The following is a 19,838-nucleotide window of genomic DNA, read 5'->3' on the forward strand; positions in this document are numbered from 1 at the left end:
ACCCAGAAGCACTCTACTACTGAGCTACATCCCCAGCCCAAAATACACCATTCTTATGTCCCCACCACATAGCATCAAATGAAATCTGTTGCTGTTGTTAGAATTGACATAGAGGGAACCACTCCCTTTCCTGATCCTTTTTATTAAGCCTTCAGTCTGTGCTCTGGCTGACACTGGTTTCACTCATTGCTTCTAAATTCCCTGTAGCACATTTCTCCATCACTGATTGCTGAGTATGTAACTACACAAACAGTAGCTGGAGATTTTATTACCATAGTTACGATGGCAGCATCCTGAAGGGCCCAAAGTGCTGTCCCAGAGACAGTGTGTTAATGAGATTTATCATTTTACACAGGACTTTGCTTCAGAAGATGTCTTTTGCTTGACTTGATCCTCACCCTCCTCTTAATCCTTTTACTTAGTATGAATTATTTTTTTTTATAATTCATTTGTAATCCATTGTACATTTTCTTTCAATCTTTGACAGTTACTAAATGAAGGAGACTTAACTGAAAGACAGACATGAGCTTGGGTGCTGACCTTCGAAGGAGCAGCTGTTTGATCCCAGAGTGCACAGTGGGTGCAGGATGAAAAGGCTCCAGACCTGCCAGAACCAAAATAAATATGTGAAGGATGAAACCCCGCTTCTGCCTCCTTACTTCCCTGGCAGAGAACATGGGTGTGTGAGAGATTCTCTTCAGCGACCCTCTGATCCAGATAAGCGAAGCAGAGGCTGGGGCTCCGTGACTCTACCTGCCTCTTCTCCCCATGGAATTTTGGGACAGACTTCTCGTCCAAGAGGCAAATTGGGTTATTTGTTGGCTGAAGTTTTTTTATGACGACTGTTGAGGGGAGGTTTTCCTTCAAAGAGTTTTCATCCCAGACCCAGCTGTCTGACCACAGGGATGGTCAGCATCCTGCTATCAACCACAGAACTTCTCCTTGAGTTTTCAAGATGCCTTGTTGCTTTGAAGGAGGGAGTGATGTCAGTTGTTTTGAGGCATTCTCCCTTCAGCAACCTGAGTAAGAGACTCCCAGCCATCGGGCTGCAAAAAAGGAATTACTTGAATCTCCCTTGGCCCGCTGCTGAGGTTCTATCTTGTCTTATACACCTCTGCTTAGTCACTTTGCTTTCTTTGTTGACAGAACACACAGTAGCATGTTAAGAGGATTTTTTTTTATTGGGTTTTTTTTTTTAAATTAAAAATCATCTGATACAGAGCTTCAGTTTTCCCTTTAAATAAACAAAGCAGCCCAGTGAGTTATTTGGCTCTTGTTTTAGATACAGCTTAATTTCTTAAAGGGAGATTAAGAAAATAATTTAGGCTTTCTCTTGAAGATGGGGCAGTGATTTACCCTTAAGATTCCATGTAAGTAAAATTGACCGAGCCTAAGAAACATGACATGAGAGTCTTCATTTCTACCTAGCAAACACAAGGTTGTTACCAACGTATCACTCTGCTGCATCAGAAGAGACTCTGTCTGAGTCTAGAAATATGGTAGTCATAACAGATAGTTTTGAATTTTTGCACAAAGATATTTAAAACATGAGTGTCTATAGCAGGTGCTCTTGCTAGCAACCTGTCCACAGCTATTGAGAGAAAATACCCAATTATTGACAACAGGACAGAAATTCCAAAGACCATCTACTAGTAGAAAATCATGGTTGTCAGAGAAGTTTTAAATTTATTTAAAATGATCTCTGTGCTGACACACACATGCATAAAGTAGCACATTCTAAACATAACAGAAAAGCTTAATTCCTTTTAAATAATTACAGTTCTTAATTTATTAATGACATGCATAATCAAACTATGCAGACTGAATTCATGGCAAATACTTGTATTCTTAAAATGCTAGTTTTTTTGCAGGCGTGGTGTCGCACATCTGTAATCCCAGCACTCAGGAAGCTGAGGCAGGAAGATTGTCATGAGTTTAAGGCTAGCCTGGGCTACATAGCAAGACCCTGTCTCCAGAATACCTAAAAAATAAATCATATGTTAGTTTTTGTATTCTATAGTCCCTCTTTTTTGTTGTTGTTGTTTTTGTTTTGTTTTTTGTTTTTGTACCGGGGATCAAACTCAGGACCTTGCCCTTGTGAGGCAGGCGGTGGAACCACTGAGCTAAATCCCTGGCTCTTGTATTCTATAGTCTTAACTTTGATACTAGAACAGTGATTCTCACCTGGGAACATTTGGCAATATCTGGTAACATTTTTGGTTTTCATAACCAGGAGAGGGGAGCAATGTTGCAAAACATCCTGCAATACACAGGACAGCTTCCTCTAACCACCAGCAAAAAGTGATCAGTTGCTGAAGATAAGAAAGGGTAGTAAAAGGTTGCAAATTTGTCATCCCCTGTGGGTTGAAGTGATAAACAGATGTGTGGGGATTTACTAGAGATGGAACTCAGGACCTGGCATTCTCCAGGCAGGCGCAGTGCCAGAGCCACATCCCCAGCCCCAGATGTATTTTGTTTTACCTGGACAATTTTATTTTAAATACTGGAGATTGAAGCCAGAACCTCTACACTGAGCTACATATCCTGCCCTTATTATTTTTTGAGACAGGGTCTTGCTGTATTACCCAGGCTGATCTTGAACTTGACATCCTTCTACCTTAGCCTCCCAGAGTGCTGAGATTACAGGCATGCACCACCACATCAAGCCCATATTTTAAAATAATTTTTAATTAGCTGCCAACACGCAAATTTCTGGCTTCAGATGAAAATGGGGTTGATCTGGAAATACTGTTTCCTGGGGTTTTTTTGGTACCGGGGATTGAACTTGGGTCCTTGTGCTTGCACAGCAGGCAGTAAAACCACTGAGCTAAATCCCTGGCCCTCCAGCAGCTTTTATATTCATTAGTCTTCTGACTCCTGCTGTCTTACACCCATCCATTTGACGGCTGGCCTTGAACTCACGGTGATCCTCCTGCCTCAGCCTCCCCCATGCTGGGATTATAGTCACACACCACCATGCCTAGCATGGAGAAACATCTTTTGGAACAGTGCTCCTGGACAATAGAAATTAAAGACTTTAGGGGTGGTGGTACATGCCTATATGAGGTCTGATCAAAATATATGAATGTTTAAATTTTTAAAAAAATTACAGTAAAAGGTGCTATTAAACTCCCTCTTGCTTCTAACACATGTATCCCGTCCTTGCCACTTTGTAAAGACATTCTGGACTTCATGAGGGTTGATCAGATGTGATAAAAAATATAGTGAATGCAACTGTCAATTGCCATCCATTGGAAAGGCAGGTTCATAAAAATTAGTGTGGCCTGGCGTGGTGGTGCATGCCTGTAATCCCAGCACTGAGGAGGTTGAGGTAGGAAGATTGCTGAGAGTTCAAGGCAGCCTGGGTGGTACAGTGAGTTCGACCAGCCTGAACTACATAGTGAGACCCTGTCTCAAAAAACAAAACAAAAATTAGTGTATTCTCATCTACCTTATTCACCAGATCTGGCACTGGCAACTTTTGGTTCTTCACCCAAACTCAAATGACCATGAAAGTTAAAACATTTTTAATTCAAGACATCCACGCAGCCACAACAGCACACCTTAAGACATGAAAAAGGACTCCCAGAATTGTTTCAGAAAGTTCTAAGAATGATGTAAGAAAGTATTTGAAATGAGGGGGAGTATTCTGAGGGGCATTAATGGCAATGTGTCTTGTAATGAATTTAAAATGTTAAATGTTCACTATATATATATATTTGGGGGGGCAGTACCAGAGATCAAACTTGGGACCTTGCACTTACAAGGCAGGCGGCAGAAGCACTGAGCTAAATCCCTGGCCGTTCACTGTATTTTTTTGATCACACCTTGTAATCTCAGACTCGTGAGGCTGAGGCCAGAGGATCCTGAGTTTGAAGCCTGGGCTGCATATCAAAACCCTGTCTCAAAAACAAAACAAGATGGACTTGGTGGTCCACCCTTGTAATCCCAGCACTCTGGAAGCCTGAGGCATGGGAATCACAAGTTCTTGCCCAGTCAGGGAAGCTTAGCAATTTGAGGAAATCTTAAAAAATGAAAAAGGGCTGGGGATGTAGCTCAGTGAGAAATCTTTGAGTTCAATTTCCAGAATATAAAACAAAAGAAAACCTAAATAAATAAATAAACTTTGGTGTGGGGGAATCACCAACTTAACCCATTCCAGTAAGTCAATAAAAACCTGCCTTTCTCTAGGCTGGGGATGTAGCTCAGTGACTGCACCTTCCTGGCAAGTGCAAGGTCCTGAATGTGATTCCCAGTAACAAAACACAAAACTTGCTTTTCTCTTTGTTTTGGGAGTGGAGCCCGTTAAATTACTTCCTTCAGTGGAAGATGCTCTCCCCCCACCCAATTTGTGCCCTTTTTTCCTATATCTGCTTTTTTTTTTTTTAATAAAAGATGATTTATTTGAAGGTAGGGAAAGGAAAAAAGAGAGTGAGAGCACTACTCTGGATGAGTAGGGAGTATTCAAAAGGCAAACATTCCCGTATCTTTTTTTTTTTTTTTTTTGGTACTGGGCATCGAACTTGGGTCCTTGCGCTTGTGCAGCAGGCGTCGAAACCACTGAGCTAAATCCCCGGCCCTCTCCTATATTTACTTTTAAGTGTCAGGGAAAAAGCTAGAACTTTACATGTGAACTATGACCACTCTAACCTGTGCTTGTCCAATTTGATTTCCTCAAATTGCTTTTCTGTTACTCTTCCCCTTTCTCTAACTGTAGCCATGATACAAAATACAAGTTTTGTTTGCTTTGACTCAACTCCTAGTTAGCTGCATGATGTTCAGAAGCAGTAACGTTAAGTGTACTGGTTAAACACTTGCTTTGAGATTGCCTGGTGATTCATGAGACAGCATCTCCAAGTCTTTCTTAGGGCTTGTCTGCTGTTCTAGGAATTCTTCTAAAGCTTGCTGTGGATCGCTGATGTCAAGTTTTGTACGTTCATTGATACTGCAAAATAAGTTAAGGAATAATGAAATAGAACATTTTAAATTAAGGAAACCTTTATGTAAGATTGAAGAATGGTTTAAATGTTTTCATTCTTTTATGTGGGTATGAAGGGACATTTCTAAGAGGAAAACAGACAAGAATTAGGGGAAGGACTACCAGGACATAAGAAACAAAGGAAAATTGAGAATAATAGAGATTCTGTGCTTCTCTCCCTTTGATTTAGACAGTGTCAACTGGGTTGTGGAGGAGGTGGTGCTCATGAGTTACATTTAAGGAGTGCTAAAAAAAGTTTCATCATTTTACAAGCAGTCAAACTATACATGATTTCTCTTCAGAAATAAAGTAGAAATACTTTTACTCATGGCATTAGAACTAGAGTTAGAAAATAATATTTCAAATTGAAAAGAGTCTAAATGTAATACAACTGTTAGATTTTACTCACAGCTCTACTATTCTAAATCTAGGCGTCTGGCTTGGCCTCGCCTATAAAAATGGGATTGTGATCACAAAGTGTGAGGGGCTCTTCAGAAGTTCTCTCCCAGTGGCAGTGTCTGGCATGACAACCTGCACCTGCAGAATGCAGAGCATCTCAGATACCTGGGCGAATCCTTGCCTGGGGCCTCACCCTTCCATCGAACAGCCTGGGTGCCCTGACTCTTGTTCCTCACGAAGTCCTCCTCCAGCCCGGCCTGCTTCAGCCTGTCTCGATACCGTCGCTCTGCCTCTTTCCGGGCAAGGTCCTGTGAAATGGAACTTAATCTGCTGTGGCTGTCTCCTGAATTACCAGATGATGCTAAATTACTCACTTAGCCAGTTTCCTTATAATCCTGTCCCTAACCGCCATCTCCACCCTTAGCGGTGGGCCCAAATTTGCATAAAAATTTCTTAGAGAGGGTTGGGGATATAGCTCAGTGGTTCCCGCACCTACCTTGCAAGTGCAAGGTCCCAAGTTTGATCCCTGGTACCAAAAAAAAAAATTTCTTAGAGCTTTTGTTTTCAAGTCTTAGCTTGCAGGTGAGCTCCCTGAGGATCCTGTTAAAATGCAAGGTCTGGCTACTTGTCCTTGAACTGTACTCACGATGTGGAGTGTACTTTTTTTGGGTTTTTTTGGTACTGGGGATCAAACTCAGGATCTTGTGCTCGCGAGGCAGATGGCAGAACCACTGAGCTAAATCCCCGGCCCCTTTTTTCCTACTTTTACTAGGCCCAAACTCATTCTGCAGAGCACATTTCTTTTCCTACCGTTAATAAAATGTAAAACCTTGCTACCTTTTTTAAAATATGCAGGTTTGGGGCCGGGGATTTAGCTCAGTGGTTCTGTAGCCTGCCTCGCAAGCGGAACGACCGGAGTTCAATCCCCGGTATGAAAAAAAAAAACATACGCAGGTTCGTACCAGGCAGGGCTCAGATGTGGCCTGCAATTCTGTATTTCTAATGCTCCCAGGAGATGCCACGTGTTAAACTGGGATACATACCTTTGAAAAACAAGGACTTAGATTTGTGGGAGGCCAAGTGAGACCCAGATGAAAAAAGAAAAAATAGTCCAAGGGCCAGCATACTGGCTCATGCCTGTAATCCCAGCTACTTAGGAGGCTGATACAGGAGAATTTCGTGAACTCATGTGTTTGAGACAAGCTGTACAACAGACGGAGACCCCAATTCAAACACAGCAGCAGCAACACACAATAAAAAAAAAAAACCTTCCCCCCAAATTCACCTGGGTATAGTGCCACACTCAGCTGAAGGTACTCAGGAGATTGAGGCAGGAGGATGGCAAATTTGAGGCCAACCTGGGTAACTGGGTAACTTAGTGAGAACCTATTTAAAAAGGGGGAGACTGCAGAAGTAGGTCAATGGTACAGCAATTGCCCATCATGTGCAAGACCCTAGATTCAATCTCCAGAACCACATCTTGAAATTTAAAAGCAATAAAGTGTGGTGGTGGATGCCCATAATCCCAGCACTCAGGAGTGGAGGCAGGAGGATGGCTGCAAGTTCAAGGCCAGCTGAGACCTTGTCTCAAAAAAACAAAAAATAAATAAATAAGCAAGCAATCATGACGAAGACTAAAAATTAACAAATAGAAAGTAAGCTACATTCAGAACACCCTTAGCAAATGGAAGATTGGCCAGGGATTTAGCTCAGTGGTTTCACTGCCTGCTGCGCAAGCGCAAGGACTGGAGTTCGATCTCCAGTACCAAATTTTAAAAAAACAACAAATGGAAGATGATCTACCTACCTATCTGTGGACCAGAAAAGGTTTTTTGTTTAAATACTCAAGAGCAAAAATCATAGAGTACTTTGTATTTTTCCTAGTGCTGAGAGATCTATTGAGATCTAAAGACAACACTTGCTTTTTCTTTTCCTTTCTTTTTTTTTTTTTTGAGACAGGGTCTCACTATGTAGTTCAGGCTGGACTTGAACTCACTATGTAGCCCAGGCTGGCCTCGAACTTGAGGTGCTCCTCCTTCCGTCAGTCTCCCAATACTGGGATTACAGGCGTGCGCCACCACACCCAGCCTATGCTTGCTTCTTACAAGTTAATATCTTGGCCTGGGATTTAGCTCAGTGGTTCCCTGCCTGCCTTGCAAGCACAAGGTCTGAGTTTGATCCCAGGTACCAAACAAACAAACAAACAAACAAGTTAACATCTAAAAGGAAAAGGGCGGGGGGAGTTTGTTTGTTTTTGTACTGGGGGTTGAACCCAGGTAGTGCTGAGCTGCATCCCCAGCCTTTTTTATTTTTATGTTGAGATAGGGTCTTTTTGAGTTGCCCAGGGTGGCCTCAAACTTGCCATCCTCCTGTCTCAGCCTCCCAAGTAGCTTGGATTACAAGCATTTATACCACAAACTCGTTCTGCAGAGCATGAGAGATGCTAAGTAAATCAAAGGCAGCCTAGCCCATGTGTGGGGTGGGGATATTGGAGTGGGGCTGGAGCAGACCACCAGATACCTAGATTAAGCACCAGTTGAAGGACAGAGCTAATGGCCAGCAATTAGAGCCAGTCCCTATGGAACCCCAAGTTCTGTCTGAAACTAAAGAGAAAAGGGGTCCACAGAGCTTTTCCCAAATTGTTTGGGACAGTGGCTTTTCTGGGTCATTCAAGGAGCTCCAGAGCTTCCTTAGAGAGAACTCATAGGGCTTTGCCTTCCCTTGGGGAGTTATCTTCAAATAATTCTACCTGAAAGGCACTTAGTCTGGAAAGAACCTTGTGAGGTGCCTGTGAGCACCCTAACCTATATTTGGGGGAAAATGGTAGTAATAAAGCAGGTCCACCTGAGAATGTCTGAAACTTAAGGAAATGTTTAATGCCCACATATTGAAATTGTTTAATAATCTCTAAGAGCCCTTTCATGCAAGGCAGAAAGAAAATGAGTGATAGTACGGTCTTTACCTTGGTAACTTGTTCAAAGAGATAGGGCCTTGTTTGTATTCTCTTCTTCATTTCTTCCAGTTCTTTCTTATATTCTTTTGCTCTTTTACAGTCATTGTTCCTGGAATTAACAAGATTTTTAGAAAGAATTTCATCTTTTCCAATCCAGACCACCATCCATTCCAGTTAAGGAGAGTAACTCTAAGGTGCATTGTAAATTCCTAACTTCCTGGCAAAATCTGTGACTCCCTGTGATTATAGAAGCTAAAGCCCAATAACTTCATCTTGCCATTTTTTCAATCTTGCTGGGTCCCAAGATATATGCCCCTCTGACACATGGAAGACACTGACCGGTTCTCTTTCAGCTTTGCTTTGAACACCTCCTCTAGGCTTTTATGGGGATCCATGGCTTTTGCACGCAGGGTCACAGATTTAGACAGTGCTTGACACTTCTTTTTGTGCATCTCTAACCACTGAATACTCTCATCTGCTTTTTCCTTCTTTTCAAGTGAACTTCTAAAGAGAGGGAGCAAAAACAGGGTACAGATGACCATCCTGGTTATATTTATGAACAATCTTAATCATCTCTCTGAAAAGTATGTTGGTGTTTTCTCTAAATGAATTTACCACAGCTGGCATTTTCAGAAAGAACAAGATTCTGAGATTAAATGCACTGGCAGGTGAAGCCTTCTCTGGAATCCCAGAGATTTCCTACCCCAGGAAAAGTTCATTAACTGAAGTGGAGAATCTGTGAGTTAAAAATATCCTTTTTTTGGTCCCGGGGATCGAACTCGGGACCTTGCGCTTGTGAGGCAGTCGGCGGAACCACTGAGCTCAATCCCTGGCCCTAAAATATCCTTAAATAGCCAAATATTCAGTAGATTTTCTAGGCTTGCACCTATCTGAAAACAGTACTAATACCCACCATTTGCTGAGCTACATAGCATGAACCATGTACCACTACATTTCCTGTAAACCTGCTAAGTGCCTTATGAGATAAAGATGGAAAACCTCCTCCCCAGGAAGAGATTGAGGGTCAGAGAGGTTAAGCCACTTGCTCAAAGATATGCATGCCAACTGAAAAGCCAGGATTAGAACCAGAACTTCTGACTCACAAGCTTCTGCCCACTGTACCATAAACAGTGGGCTAGAAGTTACTTGGGTTCATGGTTGTTTGGAAATACAAATCCACATTTCAAACAAACAAACTAGAAATGGGCCTCCTTCAATGCAGGCAATTTGGAATCAATTTGCAGCACTTAGCTTTTTAATTATTCTACAAGGTCCTATGTGGAGTTATCCTAAAAGGGAAAGTGAGCAAGATTCTTCTTGCATTGAGATGTACACATTCAAGTGGACAGATGAGGAAGAGCAGCATGAAAATGTCAAACTCCCTGCTGCTGGAAAGTAGATGTGGCTATCTTCCATAGGTGGGCTGGCCTCTTATTGGGCCTCAGGATACTGATGATTTAGCCCTGATTTAGTAACTCTGTGAAACTCGAGGATCCTAAATACACTGGGAGGCACCATGGGAAGGCACCAAGAGAGGAAGGCACTAAGAGCTACTAAGCCACTAGTCCTTTCCGAGGGTTCAGCTGCTCATTACACAGTGACCCACACACACACCAGATACACAGTAGCTCAGAGGCCTCATGGAGGAGCTCCTTCTGAGGTGCTGGCTCGATGGAAACAATACCAGAGTCAGGTCAGTTAAAGAGTTAAAAAGGCTTGGGCTGGGGCGGGAGGGGTGGTGTCTGTGAGAGAGTGCTTGGCTAGCATATACAAGGCCTCGCATTTGATCCCCAGCACTGCTAAGAAAAAAGCAAAACAGGCTCCTTATTTCTTCCATCCAACTCTGACACCTCTCTAAAGCTCAGGGCACCTTGAATCTAACACTGAGCTGGGCATGGTGGTGCATGCATGTAATCCCAGCACTCTCTGAAGCAGGAGTATTGGTGGGAGTTCAAGGCCAGACTGGGGCTACATAATGAATTCAAGGACAGCCTGAACTACATAGGAAAATAGAGAGACCTTGTCTCAAAAAAAAAAAAAAAGAGGATCACAATCCGAGCCCAGCCTGGGGAACTTAATGAGGTCCTTGTTTTAAAAGAAAAAGGGGGGACTGGGGTTATAGCTCGTTGCAAAGGCCTGGCTTCGTTCCTCAGTACTGGAAAAAAGAAATCTGGCAATGGCTATCTCCTTTGTGGCAGGCTCAGCCATCTGCCTCAGGTGTCTCTAAATTTTTTTCCTCACGGCTTCTTTCATTTACAGGCTTTTATATATATTCTATCTGTCATTCTTTCCAGCCTATCTTGCTAACTCCTCATTCTTCAAGTTTCTTCTCTGACACTACTGTCAAAGACAAGCGACTCCACCCCAGCTTCCCAGGGCCCTCACAAGCCTCCATACTTGCACACCTCACAAAACATGGTAATTAACCGGGGATTTAGCTCAGTGGTTCCGCTGCCTGCCTCGAAAGCACAAGGTCCTGAGTTCGATCCCTGGTACAAAAAACAAACAAACAAAAAAACCATGGTAATTGCTTACTGACTTTTCTGTATTTCTGGCTGCACATTACACTGAAGTTTTCCTAAGATGTTTTCATTGTGCCTTGCAGAGAATAAGTCCCCATGAGTGTTTGCTGTGTGATGGCTGGCTGCCGTCCACACCAGGCATGCAGAGCCACACCTATAATCCCTTCAACCTCCTAAGATGTCTCTGATAACAGCAGGATGGGGTCCAGCATTTGGTCCCAGATCAGAGCACTGTGAGCCTTGTGTGACTGACCACTCACCTGACTGCTGACTCCCTCTTCCTGGCGGCATCTGTGATGTGCACAGGGAGGGTGTTGGTAGAGAGCGAAGCAAGGCCACTCAGAGAACAACTCCTGGGCAGGGGCGTAGCTGGTGGCTGTAGGGAACCCTAGAAGAAAGGAAGGCTGGTATTGATGTTACAGCAATTGATACTGGGCTTAGTCTTAATGAGGATTCAGTTTCAGTGAAAGACTGAAAATGAGAATCTTCATTTTTTTTCCCCTAGTAATAAGAGATGGATAGTGAAGGGCCGGGGATTTAGCTCAGTGGTTCCGGCTCCTGCCTCACAAGGGCAAGATCCCAAGTTCGATCCCTGGTACCCCCCCAAAAAAATTCACTAAAGAGATGGATAGTGAAACTTTAAGGTTAGTAACCGGGCCAAGACTTGGATATATCCTAAGTTTTTCAATCTAATGAGAAGTATTCCTTGGAATTGGTCTAAAGATACAAGCAACTGATCCCAATTCTCAGCCTTCCAAACCTGCTTGGATTTATTTCTGTAAAACCCCTCTAGAGAGAGGAACAAAAGGGAGTTTTCCCGTGTGGATGTGTTTATAACTGTGTTGGTATTTTGCCGTTGTTTTGTTTAATTAAGATAGAAGATGTCATGAAAAGTGCTTTCTGGAGACCTGGGTCTACCCTGTACTTCAGGCCTTGGGTCCTGACCCTCCTGCAGCTGCCCGGGCTCTCACCCTCCTCCCTCCAGTGGCTGCAGTGTCACAGGGCCTTGGAGTGTGGCGCAGGTTGGCAGTCCTCAGCGAGAAAGGCTTGTTTCGGGTTGCCTCTCGAGTTTCCCTTCTCTTGGCAGCTCTCCTCTGGAAAGCCTTGTAGAGGCCCTCATAGTCAGGGATGACAGGATTCACCCGAGGCTGGAATCTGAAGTTGGTCTGCAGGAAGCCGAGCTTCTTTTCCCAAGTTCGGGTGGCCGTGCGGGGCTGTGGGTCAGGCCGGCTACTAGAGAGGATAGGGGAGGAGGCCGAGTGGAGCATGTCCAGGGCCCGCATCTGGATGCGAATCTTCCTGAAGAGCTCAGCTTCTGTGGAGAAAGAGTCAGGGTAGTGATGGGTGAAGAGGGACCAAGCTTCACACCAAAACCTCTAGAGAACTTCCCCTCTTTTAGGTACTAGAAGTAGTGTGCTGGAGCCAGCTGTTAAGTGTCGGGACTTTGGTGAGTCTGTTGACCTCATGTGGGAAGTTTGCAATTAGCAATGACAGGGATGAAAATGGCAAACATTACAAACCAGTTTGCTGTTTTTCTTTTTCTTTTCCGGAATGTCCATGAATACACAGTGACCAGGACACCACAGCTGTGCCAATCAGGCTGTGGACGCAGTTCCTGGCAACACTTAGGGAGCACTTTCTTTTTCTTTTTTTTTTTTTTTTTGGTTCCGGGGATGGAACTCGGGTCCTTGCGCTTGTGCAGCTGGCGGCAAAACCACTGAGCTAAATCCCCGGCCCAGGGAGCTCTTTCTAAATTCCTTTCCAGAGCGAGGCAGAAAGAAGCTGGCCAGCCACCTGCCTTGCTCCCTGGCTCCCTGGTGTCTGAGAAGGGCCCATCAGCCACCCACGCCCTTTGTCCAAACCATTCCGGACACCTCCTCCTTTCCTCTCATCAGGCACAGGTTCTCCATTTCCTCCTCTTGAACTTCTCTCCAGCCTCTATTTTCACTGTCCTTGCTACTAGCGTCATAATTTCTCAACTGTGAATTTTTGAAATGACCTCCTACCACGTTTCCCCCAAAATAAGACCTAGCTGGAAGATAATCGACCTTCCCTGCCATCACAATCCTCTTGCTCAACGGTTACTCTGTAAGGCAAGTAAGGCAGGGATAGGCTGATTTGGGCTGACACTTTTTATCTCTAGTTCCCAAGGCTGATTATTGTCCAGCTAGGTCTTATTTTGTGGGAAAAGAGGTATTAGATCAACATCCATCCAGTCTTTCCACCCTCTTATTATCCATGCAACAATCAGAGTGACTTTTGGGAACTATGTATCTCGTCATGAGCCACCTTACTTAAAGCCTGTCAGTGACCCTCCAGTGCCCTTGAGACCAAGTCCAAACTCCCTAAGTGGCCCATGAGGCCCCTCAGAATGGGCCTGTGTGTCCCCTTTTTCCTTCTCCTTCTCTGACCCTCTCAGCTTCTTACCTCCATGCCACATCTCTGGCTGCTCCCTTCTTTCTCTGTCCTCACAAAATTAACCACAGCTCCTCTTTCACCAACACCCTCCCAGGGGTCACTTTCTTGGGATCCTTCCTGGGCTGCTCCCCCTTCACCACACCCTGTGTTAGTCCCTCTTTTTTTTTTTTGGTAGCAAGGATCAAACTCGGGACCTAGCGCTTGTGAGGCAGGCAGCGCAGAACCACTGAGCTAAATCCCCGGCCCTGAGTTAGTCCCTCGTAGGACCCCCATGCTTCCCCTGTCAACCCTTGTGTATGACTTATCCCATCAGTAGTGATTCGTCTCTTATCAGCCCTGCTCCTTGCCTACAAACTCCATGTCTGTTTGCTCACCAAGGAATAGTGCTTGGTGAGTTGCACATAGATGGAAGAATGAATAAAGCCTGAGCTACACTCTTTGTTCTTTCTGAGAATCAAGGGTTGGAACCCCAAGCCCCACACATGCTAGGCGAGTGCTCTACCACTGAGCTATATCCCCATCCCCCCAGAGAAAAATAATTTTTGAAACGTGTCAATAATCATCCCCTCAGTAACTTCAGTGAAAGATGAGGGCAGCATTGGGAGCTTTCCTAGCGGCAGCTGGCTAGAAGTGACAGTAGCCTCAGTGGTTCTTGGGTGTCTCACGGTCTTGGCTCCTGTACTTGTGCGGCACAGAGGCCCTCATGTGGGTCCACTGAGAGAGCTCACAGGATGCACCATGGGGATCACTGTAAGACCTCTCACAGGCTCCCTAACCTCCCTCACGGCTGCACCGAGCATGCGGCCTCCAGTGGGTCCAATTGAACAGCTTGTCTCCAGGCCAGGCTCACTAAATCCCTACAGTGCCTTTCAGTGTCCCCAAGCAGGAGGTGGCAATGTGGCAAGGATGTCCTTACCCTCAAGTTTGTCCCCAAGGGCTGGCTCCAGAACAGACTTTGGGATCCTTTGGGTGGCTTTCTTTTTGGGGACCTTGGTCTTATCTGTGGCAGCCAAGTCTATCTGTCGAGCAGCTTCCTTTCGCTGCTCTTCCTTCTCCAGGAAGCTGAAGGGCTTCAGGGATGACAGCAGCAGTTCTTTCCTCTTCTGGATCCCTGCCTGCCTCCGGGCCTCACTGCGCTCCATGATCTCCTGGTACAGGGGCAGGTAGACATGTGCTGGCACAGGCTGTGCCCGGAACTGCCGGTGGCACTCAGCCTCCTCCTGACCCTGCCTCAGGGCCTGCTGCCTCTCTAGCTCAAAGGAGGCAGGCGAGGCCAGCCACTGGGCTTTCTTCTGGGCCTCACGCAGCGTCATTCGGAATGGCCGAGGGACAGTGATGGAGGACGTCCAGGAGCTGATACTTCGGTGCTGGGAAGGAGGCCCAGGGCCTGAGGTGGGCTGTGCCTGGGCCCTGGGAGTGTCACAGGGAAGGCTGCTCAGGGAACTGCAGCGCCTTGCGGAGCCACACCTGAGGGAGAAATCAGATCTGTGTATGGAGGACAAGGTAGTCAAGAGGCCTCACTGCTCCCTCGTCCTCTCCCCAGGCCACCCTGCCTGGCAGGTCACAGCTCACCTCTCGGCCTGATCTCAGCCCCACAGGCCTCCCTCATCTCACAGGCAACCCTAGCTGCCTAGTAGGAGCTCTTTTCAGAACTGATCCACGAATGGCCAGTCTGTACTCTGTATTTGTTTTATTTATTTATTTTTTTTGGTACCAGGGATCAAACTTGGGACCTTGCGCTTGCAAGGCAGGCGCCGGAACCACTAAGCTAAATCCCTGGCCCAATTTGTTTTATTTTTTGAGACAGGGTTTCACTGTTTAGTTCGGGATGGCCTTAAACTCACTGTGTAGCCCAGGCTGGCCTCAAACTTGTAGTGATCCTCCTGTCTCAGCCTCCAAAATGCTGGGGTTACAGGCATGAGCCACCACACCTGGTTGTACTCAGTATTTGTATATGAGAGAGAAACTGCAATGGGGAAGAATAGGGACTCAGCGTCAGATCCAAGTTAAAACCTTGCTTCAAACATTCAAGGTTTGGATTTCTTCAGATGTAAAAATGGCAAAAATAATATCCATTTACAAGGATATTGGGAGGAGAAAGTATTAAATGAGATAAAGTACACACGCATGTAACAGACTCGACTGAGGTCGATGTACCTTGTCATTCTTGGGGGGAAAGTGTTGGGAAAAGATATCCCTTTAATTAATTCTAATGCTTCACTGAACGGAGAGCTGCCCAGAGTGATTTGGGCTTACTGGGTGGGAAATGGACCACTTGCTTGGTCCCCAAAATTGGTCTGACCTGGAGCCATGAGAAGTAGCAGAAGTGATCGCAGCTTTTCATAGGAAAGGAGTGAGGCCCAGAAACAGTGTGACTTGCCTGGAGTGGTGGGGTGGGGCAGCTTTTGACACAAGGCCTTACCTCAGAGACGGAGGGCACTGTACCTGTGGCCTCCCCCTGCCCTTGTCCTGGAAGAAACTCTCCAGGTCCTCATCCTCAGAGACGTTCTCATCACTGTCTGGGTCAGAGGAAAAGAGGGACTCCAACAGTCCCCATCCACCTTTCTGCTTTAGAATCTCTAGGGTCTCATAAAAGGTCTCAGTTGAGTCAGAAGTAGAATCTGCCTCCTCTTCTGGGCTGAGGAACTCATGGAGTTTGCCAGCCCTGCGCAACACCAGACCATCCCCAGACAGTTCATCTTCTGCCTCAGTGTCTGAAGAGGATTTAGGAGGGAATATCTAAAAAGAATAGAAATAACTCATAGGTTAAACTATAATTTCAAAGGTCTTCAAAATGAAACTGTTAGCCGGGCATTGTGATGCACACCTGTAATCCCAGCACTTGGAAGGCTGAGGCAGGTGCATCGCACTGAGATTGAGGCCAGCCTGGACTACATAGTGAGTTGAAGGTCAGCCTGAACTCTGTAATGAGACCCTGTCTCCAAAAACAAAACAAAACAAAAAATATAAAATAAGATGTGTTCCTCACTGTAAAGAAATTTCACAGTGTGATATATGGGTGTGTTTGAAGGGCAGGAAAGCAAAATGAAGAGCTAAAGCTGGTCCTTGCACCGTGTAATGCAATTAGCATTTAAAGAGTACTAATCACCGTGCATTCGGCCCACTACACTCCACGAATCCTACCCAGAACCTTGTCAAAATTGCATCCTGTCTTACCTGGGATTTACATACTTGCTACCAATTTTTCTTCTCTTGTTTCTCCACCTATATCCCTAATTTCCTCATATTCTAACTAATTGCCACTCTATCATTAAGAATGGATGATTAACAGGAGAGACAATGTGGCCTGGCTGAAAGAACACCATGACAGAATTCTTGACACCCAGCCAGCTTTTAAGTACTTCATTCAGGGGTTGAGTATAGCTCAGTGGTAGAGCATTTGTCTCCTATACTCAAGGGCTGGGTTTGATCTCCAGCACTGTAAAACAGTAACAAAACTTCATTCATTCATTCGTACCGAAAACATGTATAGTGTACCATCTAAAAACAAGACAAACATACTCTCTAGTCTCAGAAAACTCACATTCTAATGAGAGACAAAAAATACAAGAGGATTTTACCACCTGCTGTGCAGGCACAAGGACCCAAGTTTGATCCCCGGTACCTAAATAAATAAATAAATAAATACAAGAGGGCAACATATTTAAAAAACATAAACAGTGTGAGGTTATACTGATGCAGTCCTACAGAAAGCTTTCCTGTTGACAAAGCCCATGAGGGGTCACTAGGAATGTACCTATCATTAGGGTTAGGTTTATTAACTTTTAGAACATCAGGAAAACTACAAGGAACTTGGTATGTGTGTGGGGAGGGCTTTTTAAGGTTGACTTATGCTATCAGTGAGCTACTTTCCTAACCCTTTTTAATATTTTATTTGGGGCAGAGTGTGGTGCTGCATATCTGTAATCCTAGTACTTGGGAGGTTGACATAGGAGGATTGTGAGTTCAAGGCTGGCCTGGGCTACATAGTAAGGCCATATATATATATATAAAATATATATATATATATTTTTTTTTTTTTCTCCCCTCGGTACCAGGGATCAAACTCAGAACCTTGTGCTTGCAAGACGGGCACAGTGCCACTGAGCTACATCCCCGTTCCTATTTTTAATTTTTTTTTTTTGGCAGTACTGGGGATTTAACTCAGGACCTCCTACTTGAGGCAGGCCCTGTGCCACTAAGCTAAATCCCCAGCCCACTATCTTTAAACTTTGATACAGGATCTTACCAAGTTGCCCAGGTTGGCCTCAAATTCATGATCCTCCTGCCTCAGCCTCCAAAGAGGCATTCCCCCTGCCCTGACTTTGAGGAGGATTAGGGGGAGAGAGAGATAAACTCTGGATGGGTGCTCTCATGAAGCAGGGACAGTTAGTAAGTGAATGAGTGAGCAATTTTTCTTGAAGAGGTGAGAAGAACAAAGCAAGGGAGGTAATTGGTAAGTAAGCATTATCATTTAGATGAAGGGCTGTTAGAAATTTCACAGCAACATCATAGTCCCAAAGAAACACTACTTTTGCTGATCTTGTCCTTATGTGTCTATTAAACTTGCAGTTAGACAGATGCTCCTTGATTTACAGTGATAAACCCATTTTAACTTGAAAATATCAGAAGTCAAATATGCATTTAATACACCTAACCCACTGAACGTCTAGTTGTTCCTCCTTGTGAGCACATGGCTGACTGGGATCTACAGCTTGCTGTCACTGCTCAGCATGGAGAGAAAACATGATTGCTGGCCAGGGAAGTAATGAAAATTTAAAACTGAAGTACAGTTTTTATTGAATGTATATCACTTTCTCATCGGCCACCATTGTAAAGCTGAAAAATCATGAGTTGAACCATTGTAAACTGGGATGTTTGTATTTTCTCAGTCCTCACTAATTTTTATTTTTATTTATTTTAGTTTTTATTTTCTTACTATGTAGGAATTTTGGATTAACACCTGACTGATGAGGAGCCAGCCTTGCTAGGATCTGGGTAAGAAGGTTTTGGGTTCAAGGCATATGCAAAGGCCATGGGGGAGGGTCTTGGGCAGGAATAAACTTGAATCTTGTGGAGGTAAAAGAGGGCTGTTGTGGCTGAAGGACAGTGGCATGAGAGAGACACCCTTAGGGAGGTAGGCATGGGGCCATGATGGGCCTGCAGAGGATGAGTGGCAGCAGAAGGGCCAGGTGAGGGCAGGCTGTTACAGCCCTCCAGGTCACATGTGGTGATGGTCTTACTGGGTTCTCAAAGGTCCAACAGTTATACTAGAAAAACACCAGATTTGGATTCAAAGGTATGTGTGTGTTGTATCCCTGGCTCTGTTACTGAATAACGTGTCTGCCATCTTGGGCAAAGTTCTTAATTTCTTTTTTTCTTTTCCCCTCTCCTCTCCCCTCCTCCCTCCCTCCCTCCCTCCCTCTCTCTCTCTCTCTCTCTCTCTCTCTCTCTCTCAGCAGTGGCCACATTTATTCGAGAAAGTAACAGTGAAGAGTGAGGGAGAAACTGGCTCTGCAGAGCGAGTTTGGGGCAAGTAAAAAGAGAAAAAGCAAAAAAAGGACGCCCTGGAGAAAGCAGGGCAGGCTACCATGAAGAAAGTCATGATAGCTTTTTTGGGGGGCAGGGGAGCAGGATCTTGCCATGTAGTCCGGGCTGGCCCCAAACTCACAGCAATCCTCCCGCCTCAGCCTCCTGAGCGCTGGGATTATAGGTGTGAGCCACCATGCCTGGCTCTTAACATCTTAAAACTTTATTGAGATATAATTTCCATAGTACACAATTCACTAATTTAAAGTGTATAATTCAATTTTTTTAGTATAGTCAAAGTTGTGCAATTATCACAAAATTTAGAACATTTTCATTGCCTCCAAGACTCCATACCCCTTAGTAGTCATTTCTTATTTCTCCTAACCTCAGACACCGTACCCCAACCCCGTCAGCACTAAACCCCACCAAGCTACTTTCTGTCTCTATGGATTTTTGAGGCAAGTTTCTTAATCACTTTGTGCCTCAGTTTTCTCTTCTACAAAATGAGAACTGTACTGGTTATAGGGTAGTTAAGAGGATTAACAAAAAACAGTGCATTGCTATGGCCCCATGAAGAGACTCCTAAAAAATAAAGTAGTTCAGGGCCGGGGATTTAGCTCAGTGGTTCTGCTGAGTGCCTCGAAAGCTCAAGGATCCGAGTTCGATCCCCGGTACCAAAAAAAAAGAAGGTAAAGTAGTTCAAATCCCAGAAAGACAAGACTCAGTCTCCCGGAGCCTAAACGCTAATTTTAATCCCACGCCCCTCCCTGACACGCCCCTGCCATCTGTCTCCAAGGCAACGCAAAACAGTTTCATCTCTTGGGGATTTCTTTCCGGGGCACAGTCCTGCTGTCCCTTTTCTTTCTCTCCTCACCTGACGGCTGCACTCTGCGCTGCCAGAGGCTCCCACAGGCTTCCCCAAAGTCATCTTTGTAGCCAGGCAGAAGCAGCAGCTGCAGTGACAGCGACCCTGACAGTCCTGACAGCGCCGTACACGCCCCCTTTTAGCTTTGGTCTCCGATTGGCTCTCAGGGCATCT

General features: G+C 44.9%; 2 protein-coding genes across 7 annotated transcripts in view; one reads left to right on the top strand and one right to left on the bottom strand.

The window, feature by feature from the left end:
- Nucleotides 1-1,261, top strand: part of Znf410 (zinc finger protein 410) — a 39,987-nt gene extending 38,726 nt beyond the window's left edge. For both annotated transcript variants that reach the window (XR_002390149.1, XM_004837221.2), the window contains one exon: nt 488-1,261. Coding sequence is in view for 1 of the 2 variants with exons in the window: in XM_004837221.2 (XP_004837278.1) it covers nt 488-526 (39 nt within the window). In the remaining variant the exon portion in view is untranslated. The remainder of the gene's footprint in view (nt 1-487) is intronic.
- On the bottom strand, nt 1,163-19,820 carry Fam161b (FAM161 centrosomal protein B). 5 transcript variants are annotated; one of them, XR_015444931.1, is made up of 10 exons: nt 19,674-19,820; nt 15,693-16,009; nt 14,187-14,737; nt 11,824-12,167; nt 11,113-11,240; nt 8,670-8,834; nt 8,340-8,439; nt 5,559-5,685; nt 4,819-4,945; nt 1,163-1,981 (listed from the first exon to the last, which is right to left on the bottom strand). XR_015444931.1 is itself a non-coding variant. In XM_087195083.1 (10 exons), the coding sequence occupies exons 1-10, from the start codon at nt 19,725-19,727 to the stop codon at nt 1,952-1,954; spliced, it is 1,959 nt and encodes a 652-aa protein (XP_087051209.1). In that variant the 5' UTR covers nt 19,728-19,819; the 3' UTR covers nt 1,163-1,951. The 5 variants fall into 5 exon arrangements, 3 of the variants coding, with proteins under 3 accessions (XP_087051209.1, XP_021102175.1, XP_087051210.1); XM_087195083.1 differs by having other exon boundaries at nt 5,543-5,685; nt 19,674-19,819; XR_015444932.1 differs by lacking the exon at nt 5,559-5,685.
- Nucleotides 19,821-19,838: the final 18 nt, after the last annotated feature.

This window comes from Heterocephalus glaber, unplaced genomic scaffold, assembly GCF_053883595.1.
Source record: "Heterocephalus glaber isolate CG9 unplaced genomic scaffold, H.glaber_assembly_v1.0 deba00001608, whole genome shotgun sequence".
Lineage (NCBI taxonomy): Eukaryota > Metazoa > Chordata > Mammalia > Rodentia > Bathyergidae > Heterocephalus > Heterocephalus glaber.

Coding starts and splice junctions, on each gene's coding strand:
- Fam161b (XM_087195083.1), bottom strand. CDS start 19,727: ATGACTTTGGGGAAGCCTGTGGGAGCCTCTGGCAGCGCAGAGTGCAGC. Junction 14,738..15,692: donor CAGTGCCCTCCGTCTCTGAG/GTAAGGCCTTGT, acceptor TTTCTCCCTCAG/GTGTGGCTCCGCAAGGCGCT. Junction 11,241..11,823: donor CAGCCACTGGAGGGAGGAGG/GTGAGAGCCCGG, acceptor CCTTTCTTCTAG/GGTTCCCTACAGCCACCAGC.